We start from the raw sequence: 17,148 nt of genomic DNA on the forward strand, positions 1-17,148 counted from the left end.
CCCAGACGACGCTACATAGCCTCACAACAGGCCCTTGGCCAGGCTCTCCGGGCGGCTGATACCGACTCAAATAGGGGTCGACCGAGTCCGCTGATGACACGCGTGGACTTTGGAGGCGCAGGAGCGACAGCCATTCATAGATTCCGCTTGCGAACTCGGGCAGGTCCTCATCTCCGATGCCCGCGATGATGCTTGGAGGTGGTGCGAGAGGCGGCACGGCAATGTCGGGATGCTCAGTGGTCTGAGGCGACGACGTGCATTTGATCGGCTGGAAGGCTTCCATGGGGTCGGGGTTAGGTGCTAGAGAGTGGTGTTAAAGAGGGTGTCATGTAGAAGCAACGGCAGACAAGCAAATTTGCAGAGCCAAGACTCACTCTTGTTAGACAGGTTGCAGAATAGCCAAGTCAGTGGCTCCGTAAGAGTGCTCTTGCAGGCGTACACGAGCCTGTCAAAGCCGGGCCTCCCGTACAGCATCGATGGGCTTCGGAGGTCGAATTCGACCACCCAGCGCGGCCTCAGACCCCTGTTACCCTTGCGCCGTGGGGCTTGCCGACCAAGCCGGCGCGCTCGTACGTCTCCTTGTCAAGAAACATGGTGAGCCGGCCGTCCTTGAGGGTGAAGACGTTGTCCAGGTCAGTGCGGCCGCGGGACAGCATGACGATATCGCCTATCTTGATGTACTCGGTGAAGAAATCTCCTTGCAGGATCTGGAGCAAGGTCATGGTGACGCGACAGAACTCTGGTGCTGGTCCTTGGCCTAGAACCTGCCCTTGTATTGCCTGCCATTGGTCTTGGGGCATGGTGAGGTCGACCTGCGCGGCTGGTCAGGATGGAAGTTGAACGTGCACTGCGAAGGAGGAGAGACACGTACCTTGCTGACGAGTCCGTCGAGAAGAACCGATGACCACGGCTTGCCCCTGGCCTCCCATGTTGTCGGCAGCTGCTGAGGGTCGAGGTGAGAGAGACGACCGTAGCTGAAGCAGCACTTGGACGCCTCGTAGACGGTTGGCTGTGAAAACCCTTGCATGTTATAATGGATTTTGCCCGAACCAGGCTGCGATGATGCGGACAGCTGTGAGAGACCCGTTCAATTCTCCGCTGGGATTTAGCAACTGCGAGTATGTTGAGTGCGCAGGTCAAAAGGTGCATCGATACGCTGCTGCAGACGTATCCTACGTTCGTGGTCAGTCCTGCATCTATGTGCATCTGCCTCTGGAGTCGCACCTCTTCAACTGCCTCCCTAGGCATCTAGTAGTCCAAGTGACTCTTCCTTAGAATGGCAGACTGCAGTGTCTGCAGTGTCCTAGCCTATGACGGTATTCGGAGTGCCACAGTGCACAAAGGATTGTTCTCATATACACACACAAAACCTATGCAGGTAAACAGAAGCTTGAAGCGAAAATAGAGCCCATACCTTCCAGATGTGCCTTGTCGGGTACTGTACCGGGATACTTGGGTACTCTGGTAATTGTGTGTCCAATTTTTGGGAAATACGCACCCTGGGTAGGTACGTGCTAAGGGAGGTACAGTGCTTATGCAGCTAGGCCGTATAGGCTCGACCGCAGACGTCCCCAAACTCATCCTTCTCAACAGCCATCACGACAGCTCGAGCGAGACTCACCATCAACGGCCGCCTCCTCATCCCCTTCACTTCTTTCAGAGGCCAACAGCAACGGGCGGGAGAGATGGCAGCTAGGGAATCATAATTCCTCATCTGCCCTTTACCATCTAACATGCACGGCCAGACAAGATGGAACGGCCATGACACACCCTCCCATGTGATTTTTTACCCCCCCCCCCTTCCATTCCCATCAGATTCAGACCGCGGACCCAAGGTCTCAGCATCTCGTCACACAGCTGGTGCACGTCGCATTGACACAGGCCCAGGTCTATCGCACCCAGCACAAACACCGACATGGCGGAGATTTCATTCCTCGTCCGCTTCAGCCAGGCGCACGAGACCTTCCGCGTGCCTGAGTTGCAGGCCCTGGCCGAGGCCGAGAACGTCCCCTTCACCGTGGTCTCATACAGCAGCCTCGTGCCATTCTGCATCATAACGGGTCCCCCGGATCCTGACGCAGCAGCCCGCCTCGTCCGCCGCTCCATCCTCACCCAGGCCATCTACGAGTACTGGGGCTCTGGGGACAGCCTGGACGACCTGCACCAGGACGTAAAGGCGCGATCCGCCCACCTGTGGGAGCAGCACGCCGCCGACTCGTGGAAGTTCAACATCGACTCCTTCCAGGGCACCCGCAGCAACGCCTCACGCCGCGACATCATCAACTCCTTCCACTACATGCCTCTCCGCGGGCCCATCAGGATGAAGGATCCCTCCCAGGAGTACACTGTCTTGGAGGAGTGGCCCAGCGACTCGCCACGCCTGGCTGTGCCCCATCCGGACCGCTTCCACTTCGGCCGCCTCCTCGGCAGGGGCGCCCGCGACATGGTCGCGCGCTTCGACCTCAAGAAGCGGCCCTATATCTCCACCACCTCCATGGACTCGGAGCTCGCCCTCGTCACCGCCAACATGGTACTCGCCGCCCCCGGGAGGCTCTTCTACGACCCTTTCGTCGGCACCGGCAGTTTTCCCATCGCGTGCTCCGCGTTTGGCGCCCTGAGCTGGGGCAGCGACATCGACGGCCGCGCCGTGCGCGGCTCGGGCCACGATGCCAGGGCAGAGGCCAAGAGGGGCCTGGTCAAGGGAGAGAAGACCCTCCACGGCAACTTCAAGCACTACGACATCCTCGACAGGCTGGGCGACGTCTTCACCTCGGACCTGACAAACTCCCCCATGCGGTGCTTGTCCTTTGGCATGGGCGGCCAGGGCGGAAGGGCGCGGCTCTTCGACGGCATCGTCTGCGACCCACCGTACGGCGTGAGGGAGGGCCTGGTGGTGCTCGGGTCCCGAGACCCTGAGGCGCGGCCGTGGGTCGTTGAGGCCGGGCACGAGCGGCTCAAGGACCCCAACTTCGTGCCGCCCAAGAAGCCCTACAGCTTCCTCGCTATGCTCGACGATATCTTGCACTTCGCGTCCGAGACCCTCGTGGACGGCGGACGGCTGTCGTTCTGGATGCCGACGGCCAACGACGAGGACCAGGAGATCCCGTTGCCGACGCACCCTTGCCTCGAGGTTGTCGCCATCTGCGTGCAGCCATTCAATAAATGTAAGTCGCTGCCTCTACTGCTTGCTCCAAGCGGCACGTACCCTGTGGCTGAAACTCGTCCTCAGGGTCTCGCAGGCTCATCACGTACCGTAAGCTGCCGGATGAGTCTGTCGCCAGGTCCGAGCTGGAATCGTGGAGGGCGGCGGCGGAAAGGCAGCACGTGGGCACGACTGCTGACGAGCTCAACCCGTTCAGAAAAGGCTACTTTAACAAGTTCCAGGCAGATACCTCATCGTAATGCCAGACCCGTCGGTCGATGTTCAGTGAATGTGTCTTGAACGCTGGTTTGTCTGTACCCTAAACCACCCGCACTTTGGGGTCGACTGTGGTGCTTTGCCGCGCAATACCCCGAGCGCGTCTATGACACTGCAAGACACCCGTCTCTCGAAAACGGGAGCCTTTGCTGCCCCTTGGAGCGCCTGTCGTCCTGGTCCCTCGGCTGAGAACATGGCCCCGATCAGCCTGACGGGTCGTACGTAGACCCTAGTCATGTGTGAACCTCCGAGCCTGCCCTTGCCATCCGTGTTTCATCAAGCTCATGTACCGTGTCTTCGCTTCCATGCTATGTATTACCAACCGCTAACTCCATGCTCGGCAAAAAAATTCTTACCGGAACTCCAGTGCACTGTAGCAACCCTTATCCTCAACGTGTTTCAATTCAAGTTGCTGGAATCTGGAAGCCAGTCAGCAGAGTGTGCAATATCAGACGCGTGCGGCCACGACGTGTTTGGGTGTCGGCATGCGCAAATATTGGGGGGAGGGGCGGGGGCCGCATCGATGCGTCACTTCCACTCACCTCTCGCTCTTGCTGTGGAAATAAATGCCATTGATCTCCCCCTGGACTTGATTAAAGCAGATGTAGTAAAATCCCTCGAAGCTCGCGCCACTAATGGTTCGCACTCTGTGATCGGGGACGAGGAAATGCTCTTTCCAGCGCATGAAGATATGCTCGCTCTGGGCAATGTCCTTTATCACAACTGCAGAGCCCCTACGTGCCTGCTTGGAGTATGGTCGGAAGGCAGGGAACTTAGCCCAGTGGGACAGGTCGGTCTTATCGTTGGCGCCCCAGCTCTCGTGTTTTGTCATGAAGCCGTACTTGTTCCCAATGATCTCCCCCTCGAAGTACGTTGTAAGCGTGGGATGATCATCGGTTAGCCCTGTCGAGTAGTTGGAGAGTCAGCATCGAGACCAGAGACGAATTGTTCGATCGGGGTGGGAAAGGACAAACCTTGGATACGGAGGTACCCGCAGAGGGACGATTCCCGCAAATCAACGTACTTGATCTCAACCTGAACCTCGTAGACCTGCCTCTCGGACTGCTGTGTCCCGGTGAAGCGGCTGCCTGCTCGTAGGTATGTTGACGGCGAGGCGGGTATTATCTAGCCATTGTCCATGAGTCTTCAGCCGAATTGTGCTCAAAACCAATGCGACTTACCCTTTTGGAGGGGAATTCAAATCCCATGCTGGGCAGAGCGTATTCCTCTTCCGTCCCATGATTAAGGTCTGTAGGGTTGTGCATATCGATGTCAGGCCTTGACGACGTGCCCGTGCCCACACCATGCCGTGGCCTCGAAATGTGGAGGGACTCTGACGATGTGACGTCGTACGGGGAGTCTGTTCGTTCGTCGTCGGTTTCTGCCATTGGGTGCTGGTCGTTGCGGCTTTGGGTATCGGCAGTGGAGGGACTAGTCGCTGCCATGTCGATGGTGGGTCCATCACTGCTTAGAGACTGAGGGTCAAGAGGGCTTCTCGTAGAGCTCGGGGATGTGTCAACGTCCTGTTCGAGACTCGAGTGTCGCGCAGCACGTCTGCTGACGTCGTGGGTAGAAATGTATGCATCAGAACGGGTATGCCAATTAGTGGAGTGGTGCTCTGCGGTCTGTTGTTCGTCGGGGTCTGGACATGTTGCGGCAATCGTGTAGGGAGGTTGAGGACCTGGCGAGGACGGAGTAGGCATGACTGGAGGATAGAGTATGGCGCGGGTGGTCGGTGACGTTTGTTCGGCAGGAGCGACTCCGAAAGGTGTGGACTATTGAGAGGCGAGTAATGGATTTCTGCCAGGCAGTCGGTCGGCGAAGCCAATGATGCAGATACAATACCAGGGTGAATTCGAGGCAGGCGCCTTTGCAGTGGAAGGACGGTCAAGCCAGCGAGCCAGACAGGCGCGGCACGAGCAGCCTCGGAGGTACGTCGGTCGGGCTTTGCAAAGGAGTGTCGACGGGGACGGGTTTCCGGCCGTTAATGGTGATGGCCCTGGCTATCGCGGACGCGCAGCGGGAGACAACCGATGAGTGAACCAGGTTAATCCAGGTATTCAGCATGCGGCATCTGTAAAGCTGTTGGCTGCCTGGATTTGGGTGCTGGTCACCAGATGCTGGATGCTTAGACGTTGCGCCTGGGAAGTAACAAATCCGCAGTTGAATTAGAACTAGGAAGCGTCGCGAAAGGAGAAGTGGAGGTCGAGTCGTCGGGCCGGGTCGAGTCAGAGCAAGACTAAGACGAGCGTTGGAACGGCCCAAATGTTGGAGAAGGCTAGGCCCAGGGCGCGACGCCTTTGGTGCCGAGGGAGGATGGTCTGCTAGTTCCTGGACGATGGGATCGGCAATGAGGAGGGCAAGAGAGGAAGAGAGAGAAAAAAAATAAAACGGTAGTCTAGTCGTCCGCGTACCTATCTACTAGATGATATCCAGCCCGTGTCCTGGATGAACGTGTTGCGCAAGCTGATGAGGGACGAGTGTCACGACCCAGCCAGGTGTCGGCCACCCATCCGCCAGCAGGATTCCAGCCTGCACCACCTATCTACCTCCATACGTACCTAGGTAGCTTACATACGTACCTAGGTATCTAGGTACCGTCTATGTCCGCCTGCCACCTGCCTGCCCTGCCACCTGCCTGCAATGCGAGGACCTGTCGCTAAGGGCCTCGACCCTGCACCACCGCACTACCGCCCACTTGGGCAATCGATGGACCGCAACATACCTACCTAGGTAGGTAGGTAGGTAGGTATGCTTATTAAGGCAGCTAGTGACAGGCAGCCAGGCCCAGCAACCAGGCATCATGGCTCGACTCTCTGGCCTTGGAAGCCTATGCGCATCACATCACTTCCGACTGTGCCTTTCCAGATAAACGGCAAATTCTGCTACGGCCCAAAGATCGAGTTTGAACACGCTGTCATGTTGCACTCCAGAGTCAGGATCCTGCATGGACCGAGGGGCTTGGAGTCAGCAGCCAGCAGACAGCAGACAGCAGCCATGGCCGGTCCAGCAACGGCGTTCCCGACCCGGCAGGTGTCTGGACTGTTTTGAATCAATCAATCATTGACCACTCCAGCACCTTGCAAGTGGCGTGTCGGGGCAGCACAGTAGGTTACGTTCAGGCTTTGTGGGAATTCAGCAGATTCAATACCTGGGATTTCATTGTGGACTGTAGGTTGTGGGCTGGCATGTCATTTACCCAGTCTGCTCCTCTCTACCGAGACATGCACGCCAAGTCATCGGCCATACGGAAGGAAGCTGGCCATTGCCTCTGCGCCCATCCTCTTGTCGGCTGTCGTCCACGACAGGCCCGCCATTTCTCCTTTCATTTTTGCTTGCCTCGCCGTCTTTGCCAGGCCAGCCCCTCCTCCCCAGTACAGACTCCTAAGTAAATACACGGGTGCGAGGCCGAGGCCGGACCCGAAATTGAGCCAACCCTTCTTTTCCCTCCTTTCCGCAGCGGCCTCGCAAGACCAGGGCGGCATCATGCTCGACCATCCTCTCAATACCCCGGTCAGATGGGCTTGATCTTGAAGTGCAGAGATATCAGGGAGAAGACAAGCGCCTTCAGGTCCTGCACCAGATAGTAGAAAACCCGCAGACCCTCGGGGTCGGCAGATTCGGTCACGTCGTGGAGAGAGCCGATCTTTGCTGTCTCGAAGCTGATATGGTCGCCGCCCATCTTGATTTCGAGCTCTTGTCTCCCGTCCTTGTTTTTCTGTGGCCACTTGCCGTCGTCTTCCTTGAGGATCTCGCTCGACTTGATAATGCGCTTGATCTCCTCGATGATGACGGAACTCACACACACTGCGAACGTAGTCTTCAGCACCTGCACTCGAACTTGGATATGGGTATGTGCGCGCGTGCGCGGGTGTGTGGAAGGGTCGGGTGTCATGAGGAGGGGCGCGGGGGAGGGGACGTACTCTCTTTGCGAATGAGACTGTCATTCCGGTAATTGGAGTTGTTTGCGTACCGTGCGACGGCGCTGCGTCCGTCGCCTACGACTCGGAAGTCGAACTCTGCCGTGACAACGCCGTCAGCCATCCGAGGAGCGAGGAGGGGAGCGGGCACAGCAGGACAAAGGGGGGGCACAGCTACACACCCAGGAACTCATGGCCGAAGCGACCCGAGTGACCAGAGTAGTACCGGATGTAGAAGGGCTCGTTGGCGGACGACATTGCAAGATGAAGTCTTAACAGTCGCTCCCAAGCGCGTGGTTGTCGCAGGTCTCGCCCTCAAGCTCTCATCATAGGCGGGTGGTGGATTCAAGCAACGGCGGCAGGCAACCAACGACCAGGTGCCTAGGTACCTAGGTAGCGACCTGGGCAAGGGGGTGGGGGCAGTCCAAGAGGCAGTAATTGACAGGGTCTGTTATCTCACGTCCTCAGAGCCGCTTTCCACACCCGCCTGTGAGACCTTGCCGCTGCGAGACGCGCAGGTACTCAGGTACCAAGTTGCCCAGATATGCGCAAGCTGGCCGGAACCTCCCAATTTTCCACCTCCGGCTTGTCACGCTCGGACCAGGGCGGTTGCGAGGGGAGGCTGCTGGGCGTGTTAGTGCTACTGTGTCACTGCTGCAGCCGCCCCCAACCTGTGTGCACTTAGACGCAGCAGCACCAGCAGGGCCAGATCTCAGCAACAGCGGACTGACTGACAGAGATGCATCTCTGGCCTGTGAATTGCGCCAACCCAGCTTTCGCCTCCCTCCACAACGCGCTCGACAACACAACAGCTCTCCCTTCCTGCCCCGGCCGCACACGTTGTTTGTTTGAAGCCGGCACTCAAACTCCCACCCCTCGCTTCCTTCAGATATCCCAATTGAGCTGTTAGTGCGCGTCGTTCTCTCCATCAACCGACCGTTGACAGCAAGGACACTGGACACTTGTCGACTGCATCAGCCAGGGGGAGCTTCGAGTCGCCCAGGTCCCGCCGTCGACAGCAACCGCAGCTCTCACTCTCGAAACAGGGCAAACAGCACCAGCATTGCCATCAGTCTGACACCTCGCGGGAAGCTCGTTGGGTTGCCCACAACCACCTTCCCCCCACAATGTCCTCCTTCCTCGAGAATGCCTACAGCCTGGTCCACCAGGACAATGCCGCCGATGTTCCCTCCATGTCCGAGCTGCGCACGCAGCTCGAAAAGGGCACCGACGAGAGCAAGGTCCAGACCATGAAGTCCATCCTCACAATCATGCTGAACGGCGATCCAATGCCTCAGCTGCTCATGCACATCATCCGATTCGTCATGCCCTCCAAATCCAAGCCGCTCAAGAAGCTGCTCTACTTCTACTACGAGATCTGCCCCAAGCTCGATGCTGGCGGCAAGCTCAAACAGGAGATGATCCTGGTCTGGTACGCATCCACAACGTCCTGCTGCTTGCCCCCTCCCTCGTCCCCTCCCCGACGGCGCGAATACCACCTCTCCATGCATACTGACAGCATCTGTCCCACAGCAACGGCATAAGAAACGACCTCCAGCACCCCAACGAGTACATCCGCGGCAACACCTTGCGCTTCCTCTGCAAGCTTCGCGAACCCGAGCTGATCGAGCCACTGCTGTCCTCTGCCCGATCTTGCCTCGAGCACCGCCACGCATACGTCCGCAAGAACGCCGTCTTCGCCGTAGCCTCCATCTACCAGCACTCTCCGTCACTGATACCCGACGCCTCCGACCTGATCGCGACTTTCCTCGAGACCGAAAGTGACCCAACGTCCAAGCGGAATGCATTCGCCGCCCTTGTCAGCATCGATCACCAGAAGGCCCTGGCATACTTGAGCTCCGTCTTCGAGGGCATCCCCAACGCCGAGGAGCTCCTGCAGCTGGTCGAGCTCGAGTTCATCCGCAAGGATGCCGTACAGAACCCTCAGAACAAGGTAGGCCCCCCGGCTTTTGCGAGACAGGCAGGGTCGATCGGACGTGCTAACGCCCTCAGGCGCGCTATCTGCGGTTGATATTCGACCTGCTCGAGGCCGGTGCTTCGACGGTCGTCTACGAGGCTGCTTCGTCGCTGACCGCCTTGACGAGCAACCCTGTCGCCGTCAAGGCCGCCGCAGCCAAATTCATCGAGCTGAGCATCAAGGAGGCAGACAACAATGTGAAGCTGATCGTACTCGATCGGGTGGATCAACTGCGGTTGAAGAACGAAGGGGTGCTGGACGACCTAATCATGGAGATTTTGCGCGTTCTTTCGAGCCCCGACATCGATGTGCGCCGTAAGGCCCTGAGCATCGCCCTGGAAATGGTCTCGAGCAAGAACGTCGAAGAGGTTGTGCTCCTCCTCAAAAAGGAACTCTCAAAGACCGTGGATCAGGAATACGAGAAAAACACCGAATACCGCCAGCTACTCATTCACTCAATACACCAGTGTGCCATCAAGTTCTCTGAGGTCGCGGCCAGCGTTGTCGACTTGTTGATGGATTTCATCGCGGACTTTAACAACACGTCTGCAGTGGATGTTATCAACTTCATCAAGGAGGTCGTCGAGAAATTTCCCAAGCTGCGGCCGGCCATCGTCCACAGGCTGGTCGACACGCTTAGCGAGGTGCGCGCCGGCAAGGTGTACAGGGGAATCCTGTGGATCGTCGGCGAGTACTCCCTCGAGGAGAAGGACATCAGAGACGCGTGGAAGCGGATCAGGGCCAGTCTGGGGGAGATCCCAATCCTTGCCTCGGAACAGCGTCTTCTGGACAACGTCGACGGCGAGGAAGAGAAGGAGAAGGACCAGGTCAACGGCCACCACAAGCCCGCTGCGCCGACTGGATCACGGAGGGTGCTTGCGGACGGAACGTACGCGACTGAAACGGCCCTGACCAGCCAGTCGTCCGCTGCTGCAAAGCTCGAGGCAGTCAAGGCAGCACAGAAGCCTCCACTGAGGCAGCTCATTCTTGACGGCGATTATTACCTTGCGACGGTCCTTTCGGCAACTCTCACGAAGCTTGTCATGAGGCATTCCGAGATCTCATCAGAACACGCCCGGACCAATGCTCTGCGCGCAGAGGCGATGCTGATTCTCATCTCCATTATCCGGGTTGGCCAGTCCCAATTCGTCAAGGCACCCATCGACGAGGACTCCGTTGACCGAATCATGTCATGCGTACGGTCTCTGGCGGAGTTCCGTGAGCACAAGGAGTTGGAGACGGTGTATCTGGACGACACGAGGAAAGCCTTCCGTGCCATGGTACAGGTCGAGGAGAAGAAGCGGGCCGCCAAGGAGGCAGTCGAGAAGGCAAAGACAGCAGTACAGGTCGACGATGTCGTAGCCATCCGCCAACTAAGCAAGAAGAACATGGGAGACGGATCGGACGACGTCGAGATCGACCTTGAGCGCGCCACCGGTGGCGACAGCACCGCGACGGAGGACCTCAGCTCCAAGCTGAGCAGAGTTGTACAGCTCACTGGCTTCTCGGATCCTGTGTACGCCGAAGCCTACGTGAAAGTCCATCAGTTCGACATTGTTCTGGACGTGCTTCTTGTCAACCAGACCACAGAGACTCTGCAGAACCTGTCTGTCGAGTTCGCGACCCTCGGAGATCTCAAGGTTGTAGAACGGCCGACGACACAAAACCTGGGCCCCCATGACTTCCACAACGTGCAATGCACGATCAAGGTGTCGTCGACTGACACAGGCGTCATTTTCGGAAACGTCGTGTACGATGGCGCCCACAGCACAGATACGAATGTAGTAATCCTCAACGATCTGCATGTAGACATAATGGATTACATCCAGCCGGCGAGCTGCACCGAGACACAGTTCCGCACGATGTGGACGGAGTTCGAGTGGGAGAACAAGGTCAACATCAACAGCAAGGCCAAGACTCTGCGCGAGTTCTTAGACCAGTTGATGGCGGCGACCAACATGAACTGTCTCACTCCAGAGGCGAGTCTGAAGGGCGACTGCCAGTTCCTGAGCGCCAATCTCTATGCAAGGAGCGTGTTCGGTAAGTTCAAATCATTTCCATCTGCACACAAGCATGCCTGTTGCTGACTTTGAATCAAAGGCGAGGATGCTCTGGCGAATCTGAGCATCGAGAAAGAAGGCGAGGACGGTCCTATCACAGGTTTCGTCCGGATACGGAGTCGCAGTCAGGGTCTGGCGCTCAGCTTGGGCAGTCTAAAGGGCTTAAACAAAATTGGAACGTCCGCCTGAACACCAACATGTTGATAAGTATAGATAGGGATGACGGAACTGATTTAATTTGAAAAGCCCGCGATGAGAGGGGGGAAAGTAGCCAAAAGCATAGAGATATGCATGCTGCTGTCCCCAAGGTAGCCCACAACCACAAAAAGCTACCATGATTCAATTTGTATGCTTGTGTTAAACGCCACCTAAAATTTATTCTGACATTATACACATGCCGCACTTGCTTCGGAGTTCATCGGTACGCTACTGATACATGATGTTCTGGCCATTCAAGATTCACGAAGGAAGACAAGCAGGGCCTCTTAGTCCTGTACTACAAGAGCGATGTACTGGGGAAAGGTATATCAATTCCTTGCTGTGGTTCCATTCTAGTAGCCGGACTAGGTGGCTTGAGGGTAGCTGAGGTCGTATTGGAAAGAGGTCGGAGTATCAACACCACCCCTTGCTTGCCATCAACAGGCAATCATTTTGCCGCTTTTTTGTTGGACTGGAAGCTTTTTTGGTCATGTAGGATAAGCCTCATTTCAGACATTCCGAGCAAACTTTGTTATGCACCTTGAATTTCAGAAATCATTCCCACCTTGCCTCAACGCAAACAGGGAGTGTTCTGGGAGACCTGAAAATCAAGTCTTTCTTCAACCCGTTGGGCCCTCCCAACATATTCCTCTCCTTTCCTGTTGTGGGCAAGGTGTCGAATGACATCCTCCCCTACCCGTCAGAGAATACAGAACGCTCAATGTCTCAGTTTCATCACACGGAGCTAACACTAGGGGTAATATTCAATTATATTAGGTTTGTGTGTCACAGGGAGTTATCCCACTATAGATTATAGCAGCCACCACTCGCTTGGTCGAGGAGCGTGTCAGATCAAGGTTCAGAACCAGGCCGAGTGTCGTTGTGAACCCGGGACGAAGTATGAACACCATGGAAACGTGGAAAATGGCAAGCAGCAAAGGGGTATCTCTCGGTACAATATGGGGATCAAAGCCCTGATAAAGATGTGCAAAGCCAAATGCAAAAGCCCTCATGTGTTTGTTAAGGGGTGATCTGATGATCATGTATGTTTAGGGCGCCTAAGAGACAGGCCGATCGAGTCCTTGGGGCAAAAGCCCGGAGTTGGTGTGATGCTGAAGAGCAGCGAATTGGAAAACGAAGCGAGGCTCCTATGTCAGCCCGGTGGATTGAGGCAAGGGCTGAGCTTCCCTGCAGAATGACCTCTCAACCGTAACGTAGTGCCGAACTCGAGTGTGGAATCTGGAGGGACGAGGGATGGCCTGTGAAGTATTGAGTGGTTGACACGGCCGCAATACCCAGCTCTAGGATAGACCCACGATGGGACTGTTGAGAGTTCGCTGCAATGAGTCAGATGAGCCGCGAGCATCTGACGCATACAAGCGCAGAGACTGGATACGATTGATGTTCCCGGACGAAGGCGGGTTTCGTACGAGTCTTGTGGCTCCGTCAGGGACGAGGTGAGCCGGACCGTATCGGGAGACCTGAGCAAGTTGTCTGTGAGGATTCGTTGGCGGATGAGTGGACGAATTTCGCAGGCTCTCTCGAGCGGTGCGATATGCGTGACCGCCGGCCCGGGAAGCTGAATATCGAATGTTCCGCCGCGTGTCGGACTGAGTCTGAGATTGGTAGCCGCCGAGATGGACCTGGCAGCTATGGATGTGAGGGGCATCAACCCAAACGAGCTGATCTTGGCGAGCCTGTCTGGGCATCGGCACATCGTCAGACTCCGACTCCTGTTTCTAGCGTGGAGGCTCGTAGACGAAAGCGTTGATAACCTGGTCCGTCCAGCCCTGAGCCGTGAGCGAGGAATTGTCTTTCAGGATCTTGCCCATGTGGACGAGGCGAACACGGTAGCCAGAGGGGAGCTGAACACGGGGAAACGAATGGTATCAGTAACGCCAAGGCCTACTAGACGAGCGAGAAGCGGCAGTGGGTCCACTTACATTGCTCTCCTCCATGATGCGGTGAATTATGCTGCGGACGGACTCGTCCTTCCCGACGTCCAGCTTCAAATCTCTGGCAGTATTGCTCAAACGAACCACGGCGAGGACCTGGTCGGAAATGTTGACGACAGCCTTGCCCTTGTGCACGCGACGTCGCTCCGCCTCGTCCTCCCCATCATCGTCGTCATCGTCAGCACCCGCGGTGGTGTCCTCTGCAGTCTTAGCCTCTCCAAATCGGTCGTCATCGTTTTCGTCATCACCAGACACAATGTTGTGTGGATCAGAGACGATATGGGCTGGCAATTGGTAGTAATTCCCTAGAAGGTCATAGGCGCCGTCGGCCAGGTTGCCCGTCGGCAGAGTAATGTCGGCCGCATCGAGGATTGACTGCGCAGTGGCAAGGGCCAGGGGAGCGCTGTGGTCGTCACTGGAGTCATTGGGGTCGTCACGTCCGGCAATATCGGCGGTCCACAAGACATCGAGGGCAGCATGAAGGGTCTGCCAGATCTCTGGACGGCCGCTGACCCTTGTATCGAAGAAGTCGGTGCGTTCGCGATCCAAGGCACTTCTGGACCAAATGCGGTTCTTGGACGACCACTCGTTCCGACGTAGCGGCTTGTTGATGTGCTGGTCGAGGGGTCTACGCCGGCGTCGACTGCGTTGCTGGTGGGGGCCGGCGCGGTCGTGGTCTGGCCCGGTGGAGCGGGCAGAAGGAGGTTGGGCCTGTGACTGCGACTGCGGCTGCGACTGCGACTGCGACTGGGAGAGGTCTGCAGATTGGGGCCGGGCTGGAGCAGCTCCACCGGGGTAGGGGGAGTTGGGGCCCCGGGGCAGCGAGAAGCAGCAACCCTGAGCTCAGCAGGTCAGTTGGCGATGCTCAAGATGTCCGGGGCGGGGCGGGGCAGGGCAGAGCAGGGCAGGGCTTGGCATTGCGCACCATCTGGAGAGGCGGCAGCCTCAGAAGGCTGGCCTTTGGTCTCTTGCAGTCGGCTCCAGGCTGAGATGTGTCTCGAGGGCGGCGGGTAGATGTCGTGGGAGCACGCCGTGGGGCCGAGGTCGCGAATGAACGGCGACGCGGCGGCGATATGGCTGACAATTGGTGATTGGCGACTGCTGTCAACTGACGACGGGACAGCCAGGCCCTCCCGACTTCCTAGTTCCTCACACGCTCACGTCTGTCTCGGGCTGCTGTCATGGCGTGGTTTGCTGGAAGCAGGCAGGCCTCAGTGGCAGGCACCTGAGGATTGGGGGGTTGGGGTGGGGGTGGGAAAGTCACGACCAAGGTTGTCGGGTGGGAAGGAAGAAGCTTGTTAGACTAGATCAAATGGCAGCAGCAGGTGGTGACTCGAGTAACCAGGAGATCGAGTCAGGTCAGATCAGATCAGATCAGATCACCAACAGGGAACGGGGGTCTGTGTGTCAGCACAGGATGTGGGGCCGCCCTACTCTGTGCAGACCCGCCCGACCCGTCCTCCGCGGTCCTCGTTTCTGACAGCGGAAGAACCGGCAGGTACGGCAGGAAACACCCAAGGGAGACCGCCGAATTTGAGCACGGTCGCACTTTGGTATCCTCACGGTCGAGACAACGACAACGACAACAGCAGCAGCAGCAGCAGCAGAATATTAACCATACACGCTTGCTTGCTTAGATTCATGGCCTCCTACCCAGGTTTTTATTAAGTAGCAGGTAGTCTAGGCAGTTTGCTCCAGTTGTTGCAGGTCATTCAGGAGGGCGTGTCTGCTGCGGGTTGGGTTGCCAAGCCTTCGAACAGCACACGGTATGGGCAGACAAGAGACAGGTCCTCTGCTTGCCTCGCCTTGCCTAGCCTTGCCACACGCCCAGTTCACAACTGCCGCATCACCATAGATACCCTCTGCACTTCTTACTGCCGCAGAGGCACCGCGTCATCTCCTCCTGCAACTTCTCGTCCCTGGCATTGCTCTCAATCTCCCCCTGCCCGTCCACATAGTCAAAGGTCAGCTCCTCGCCCTTGACAATGTCGCGGATCGCGAACAGAGCAAGGTCGTGGATATGTTTGTCCGCGTGGTCGCCCACCCGGGCGAAGATGCGCAGGTTAGGGTCACAGCTGTGGTTGATGAAGCGCGTAGGCCCGGACATGAACTCGCCGTCCACCTCCAACGGCGCTCCCACGAGTCGCGGGTCCATCGAGTCGGGATCCGTAAACTTGTCCAGCCCAAATAGATAGACGTCCTTGCGCTGCGCCTTTGACGAGTTGTGCCGCCTCCTCTCCGCCTCCCCTGGCTTGATGACCTCGCCCAGGTAGCAGTCCACAAATTGCCCACGCTTTAGTTCCCGCATGGTCCTGACCCCCCAGCCGCGGTTGTCCGCCGTCCTGAAGATCTGCAGGGGCACCTTCCGGCCCCTCTCGACAACGCGGTTGGGGCAGTAGTCCCGAGGGCAGCAGCACGCTTCGTGGCACTCGTAGATAGGTGCCCGAGAGTTGAGGTAGGAGCTCCGCAGGAGCCCCTTTTTGGCCCCCTGCGAGTGATAGGCAAAGCGCTTCTTCCTCGGCGCGCCTCCAACGGGGCCATTGGTGGCGTGGCGATGCTCATTCGCGGCAGCGGACCCGGGGGTGTCTCTGGATCCATCACGGCTGGCCCTCGACCTCGCCCAGCTTGGCTTCCTCATGTGCTCCTCGGCCCACTTCAAGCTCTCCTGATCCTCCTCGTCGAGCCCGCCCTCCTGGTCGTCCGAGTCCGAGTCCTCCACCTCGTCAAGGCACGCGCAAGCGGAATACATGCATGACTCCTGGTCGGGGCAGTCACACCCTGTGCGGAAGTCCTTCTCCGCACGCGTGACACCAGGACCCAGGATGGAGCCGTCGATGAAACGAAAGTTTGGAGGCAGCACGGCGCCGTCATCTGTCTCGTTTACTATTGTGACGGGGTATTTCTCGCGGGCGGCAAAGAGGCGCAGCTGGCAGAAGTGGCAGGCCTTGCGTTCGGAGTCGGGGACGGGGACGGGGACCTGGGCCAAAAGTCAGGGCCACAAATTCAGTCGACACCAGACCAGACCAGACCAGAACCAGGCCCGTTCAGCTGCAGCTCCAGCTTCAGCTTCACACATACCTCGGACTCAACATCAACATCAACATCATGGTGGTAGAAATGGCGCTCTGTGGCTGCTTCCATGCTGTGTTGTGTTTGCAGGGGGGTCTGTATGCTTCTGGGTTGGCCAGCAGGGCTGCGCTGCAAGTCAAATCATACAAGTGATGATGTCGGATAGGGAGGAGGAAAAAAAAGATTATTGCAGGCATTGCCAGAAGTCACACTTCGAGCCGTCGCGTGCTGCAGGTACGGTGGTGGGGGAGACGCGCCTGAAGCCCACAGCCACCCCACACTCAGTTAAACTTTAGAAGGTACAGCACAGTACCTGGGCTGATCGATACTTGGGTCATGCAAACGAGGGGTACCAGGTATCACCGTAAGCTTGTGCCGCAAGAGTGTGCAGTGCACGTTTTCAGCTTGTGCCACTAAAAGCCTCAATACTTCCTGACCGTACAGTATGTTCTTGGAGCATGTACTCATCAGGTGTGTCAGATTTGTCACCCACAACTTTAGCTCACATGCATGCAGCTTGACCAAGACTGTCTGTGCGCATATCCCACAT

The 17,148-nt window shown here is 57.4% G+C and overlaps 6 protein-coding genes across 6 annotated transcripts; 2 read left to right on the top strand and 4 right to left on the bottom strand.

Moving 5' to 3' along the window:
• Window positions 1-21: 21 nt before the first annotated feature.
• Window positions 22-1,027, bottom strand: INS49_005273 (uncharacterized protein; the record flags this gene model as incomplete). The annotated part of the gene is made up of 5 exons (XM_043166054.1): window positions 22-65; window positions 109-300; window positions 375-514; window positions 574-812; window positions 872-1,027. 5 exons carry the CDS (start codon window positions 1,025-1,027, stop codon window positions 22-24), a joined length of 771 nt encoding a protein of 256 aa, XP_043017313.1.
• Window positions 1,028-1,915: 888 nt separating this feature from the next.
• On the top strand, window positions 1,916-3,402 carry INS49_005274 (uncharacterized protein; the record flags this gene model as incomplete). Its single annotated transcript, XM_043166055.1, has 2 exons — window positions 1,916-3,164; window positions 3,230-3,402. The coding sequence occupies 2 exons, from the start codon at window positions 1,916-1,918 to the stop codon at window positions 3,400-3,402; spliced, it is 1,422 nt and encodes a 473-aa protein (XP_043017314.1).
• A 368-nt stretch (window positions 3,403-3,770) lies between these two features.
• Window positions 3,771-5,121, bottom strand: INS49_005275 (uncharacterized protein; the record flags this gene model as incomplete). The annotated part of the gene is made up of 4 exons (XM_043166056.1): window positions 3,771-3,837; window positions 3,961-4,321; window positions 4,393-4,543; window positions 4,600-5,121. The coding sequence occupies 4 exons, from the start codon at window positions 5,119-5,121 to the stop codon at window positions 3,771-3,773; spliced, it is 1,101 nt and encodes a 366-aa protein (XP_043017315.1).
• A 1,811-nt stretch (window positions 5,122-6,932) lies between these two features.
• On the bottom strand, window positions 6,933-7,596 carry INS49_005276 (uncharacterized protein; the record flags this gene model as incomplete). Its single annotated transcript, XM_043166057.1, has 3 exons — window positions 6,933-7,225; window positions 7,342-7,437; window positions 7,521-7,596. The coding sequence occupies 3 exons, from the start codon at window positions 7,594-7,596 to the stop codon at window positions 6,933-6,935; spliced, it is 465 nt and encodes a 154-aa protein (XP_043017316.1).
• Window positions 7,597-8,465: 869 nt separating this feature from the next.
• On the top strand, window positions 8,466-11,565 carry INS49_005277 (uncharacterized protein; the record flags this gene model as incomplete). The annotated part of the gene is made up of 4 exons (XM_043166058.1): window positions 8,466-8,770; window positions 8,872-9,292; window positions 9,352-11,356; window positions 11,417-11,565. The coding sequence occupies 4 exons, from the start codon at window positions 8,466-8,468 to the stop codon at window positions 11,563-11,565; spliced, it is 2,880 nt and encodes a 959-aa protein (XP_043017317.1).
• A 1,748-nt stretch (window positions 11,566-13,313) lies between these two features.
• Window positions 13,314-16,670, bottom strand: INS49_005278 (uncharacterized protein; the record flags this gene model as incomplete). Its single annotated transcript, XM_043166059.1, has 5 exons — window positions 13,314-13,439; window positions 13,518-14,371; window positions 14,455-14,637; window positions 15,405-16,506; window positions 16,608-16,670. The coding sequence occupies 5 exons, from the start codon at window positions 16,668-16,670 to the stop codon at window positions 13,314-13,316; spliced, it is 2,328 nt and encodes a 775-aa protein (XP_043017318.1).
• Window positions 16,671-17,148: the final 478 nt, after the last annotated feature.

The sequence above is a fragment of the Diaporthe citri genome (genome assembly GCF_014595645.1).
Source record: "Diaporthe citri strain NFHF-8-4 chromosome Unknown scaffold_16, whole genome shotgun sequence".
NCBI classification, from domain to species: domain Eukaryota; kingdom Fungi; phylum Ascomycota; class Sordariomycetes; order Diaporthales; family Diaporthaceae; genus Diaporthe; species Diaporthe citri.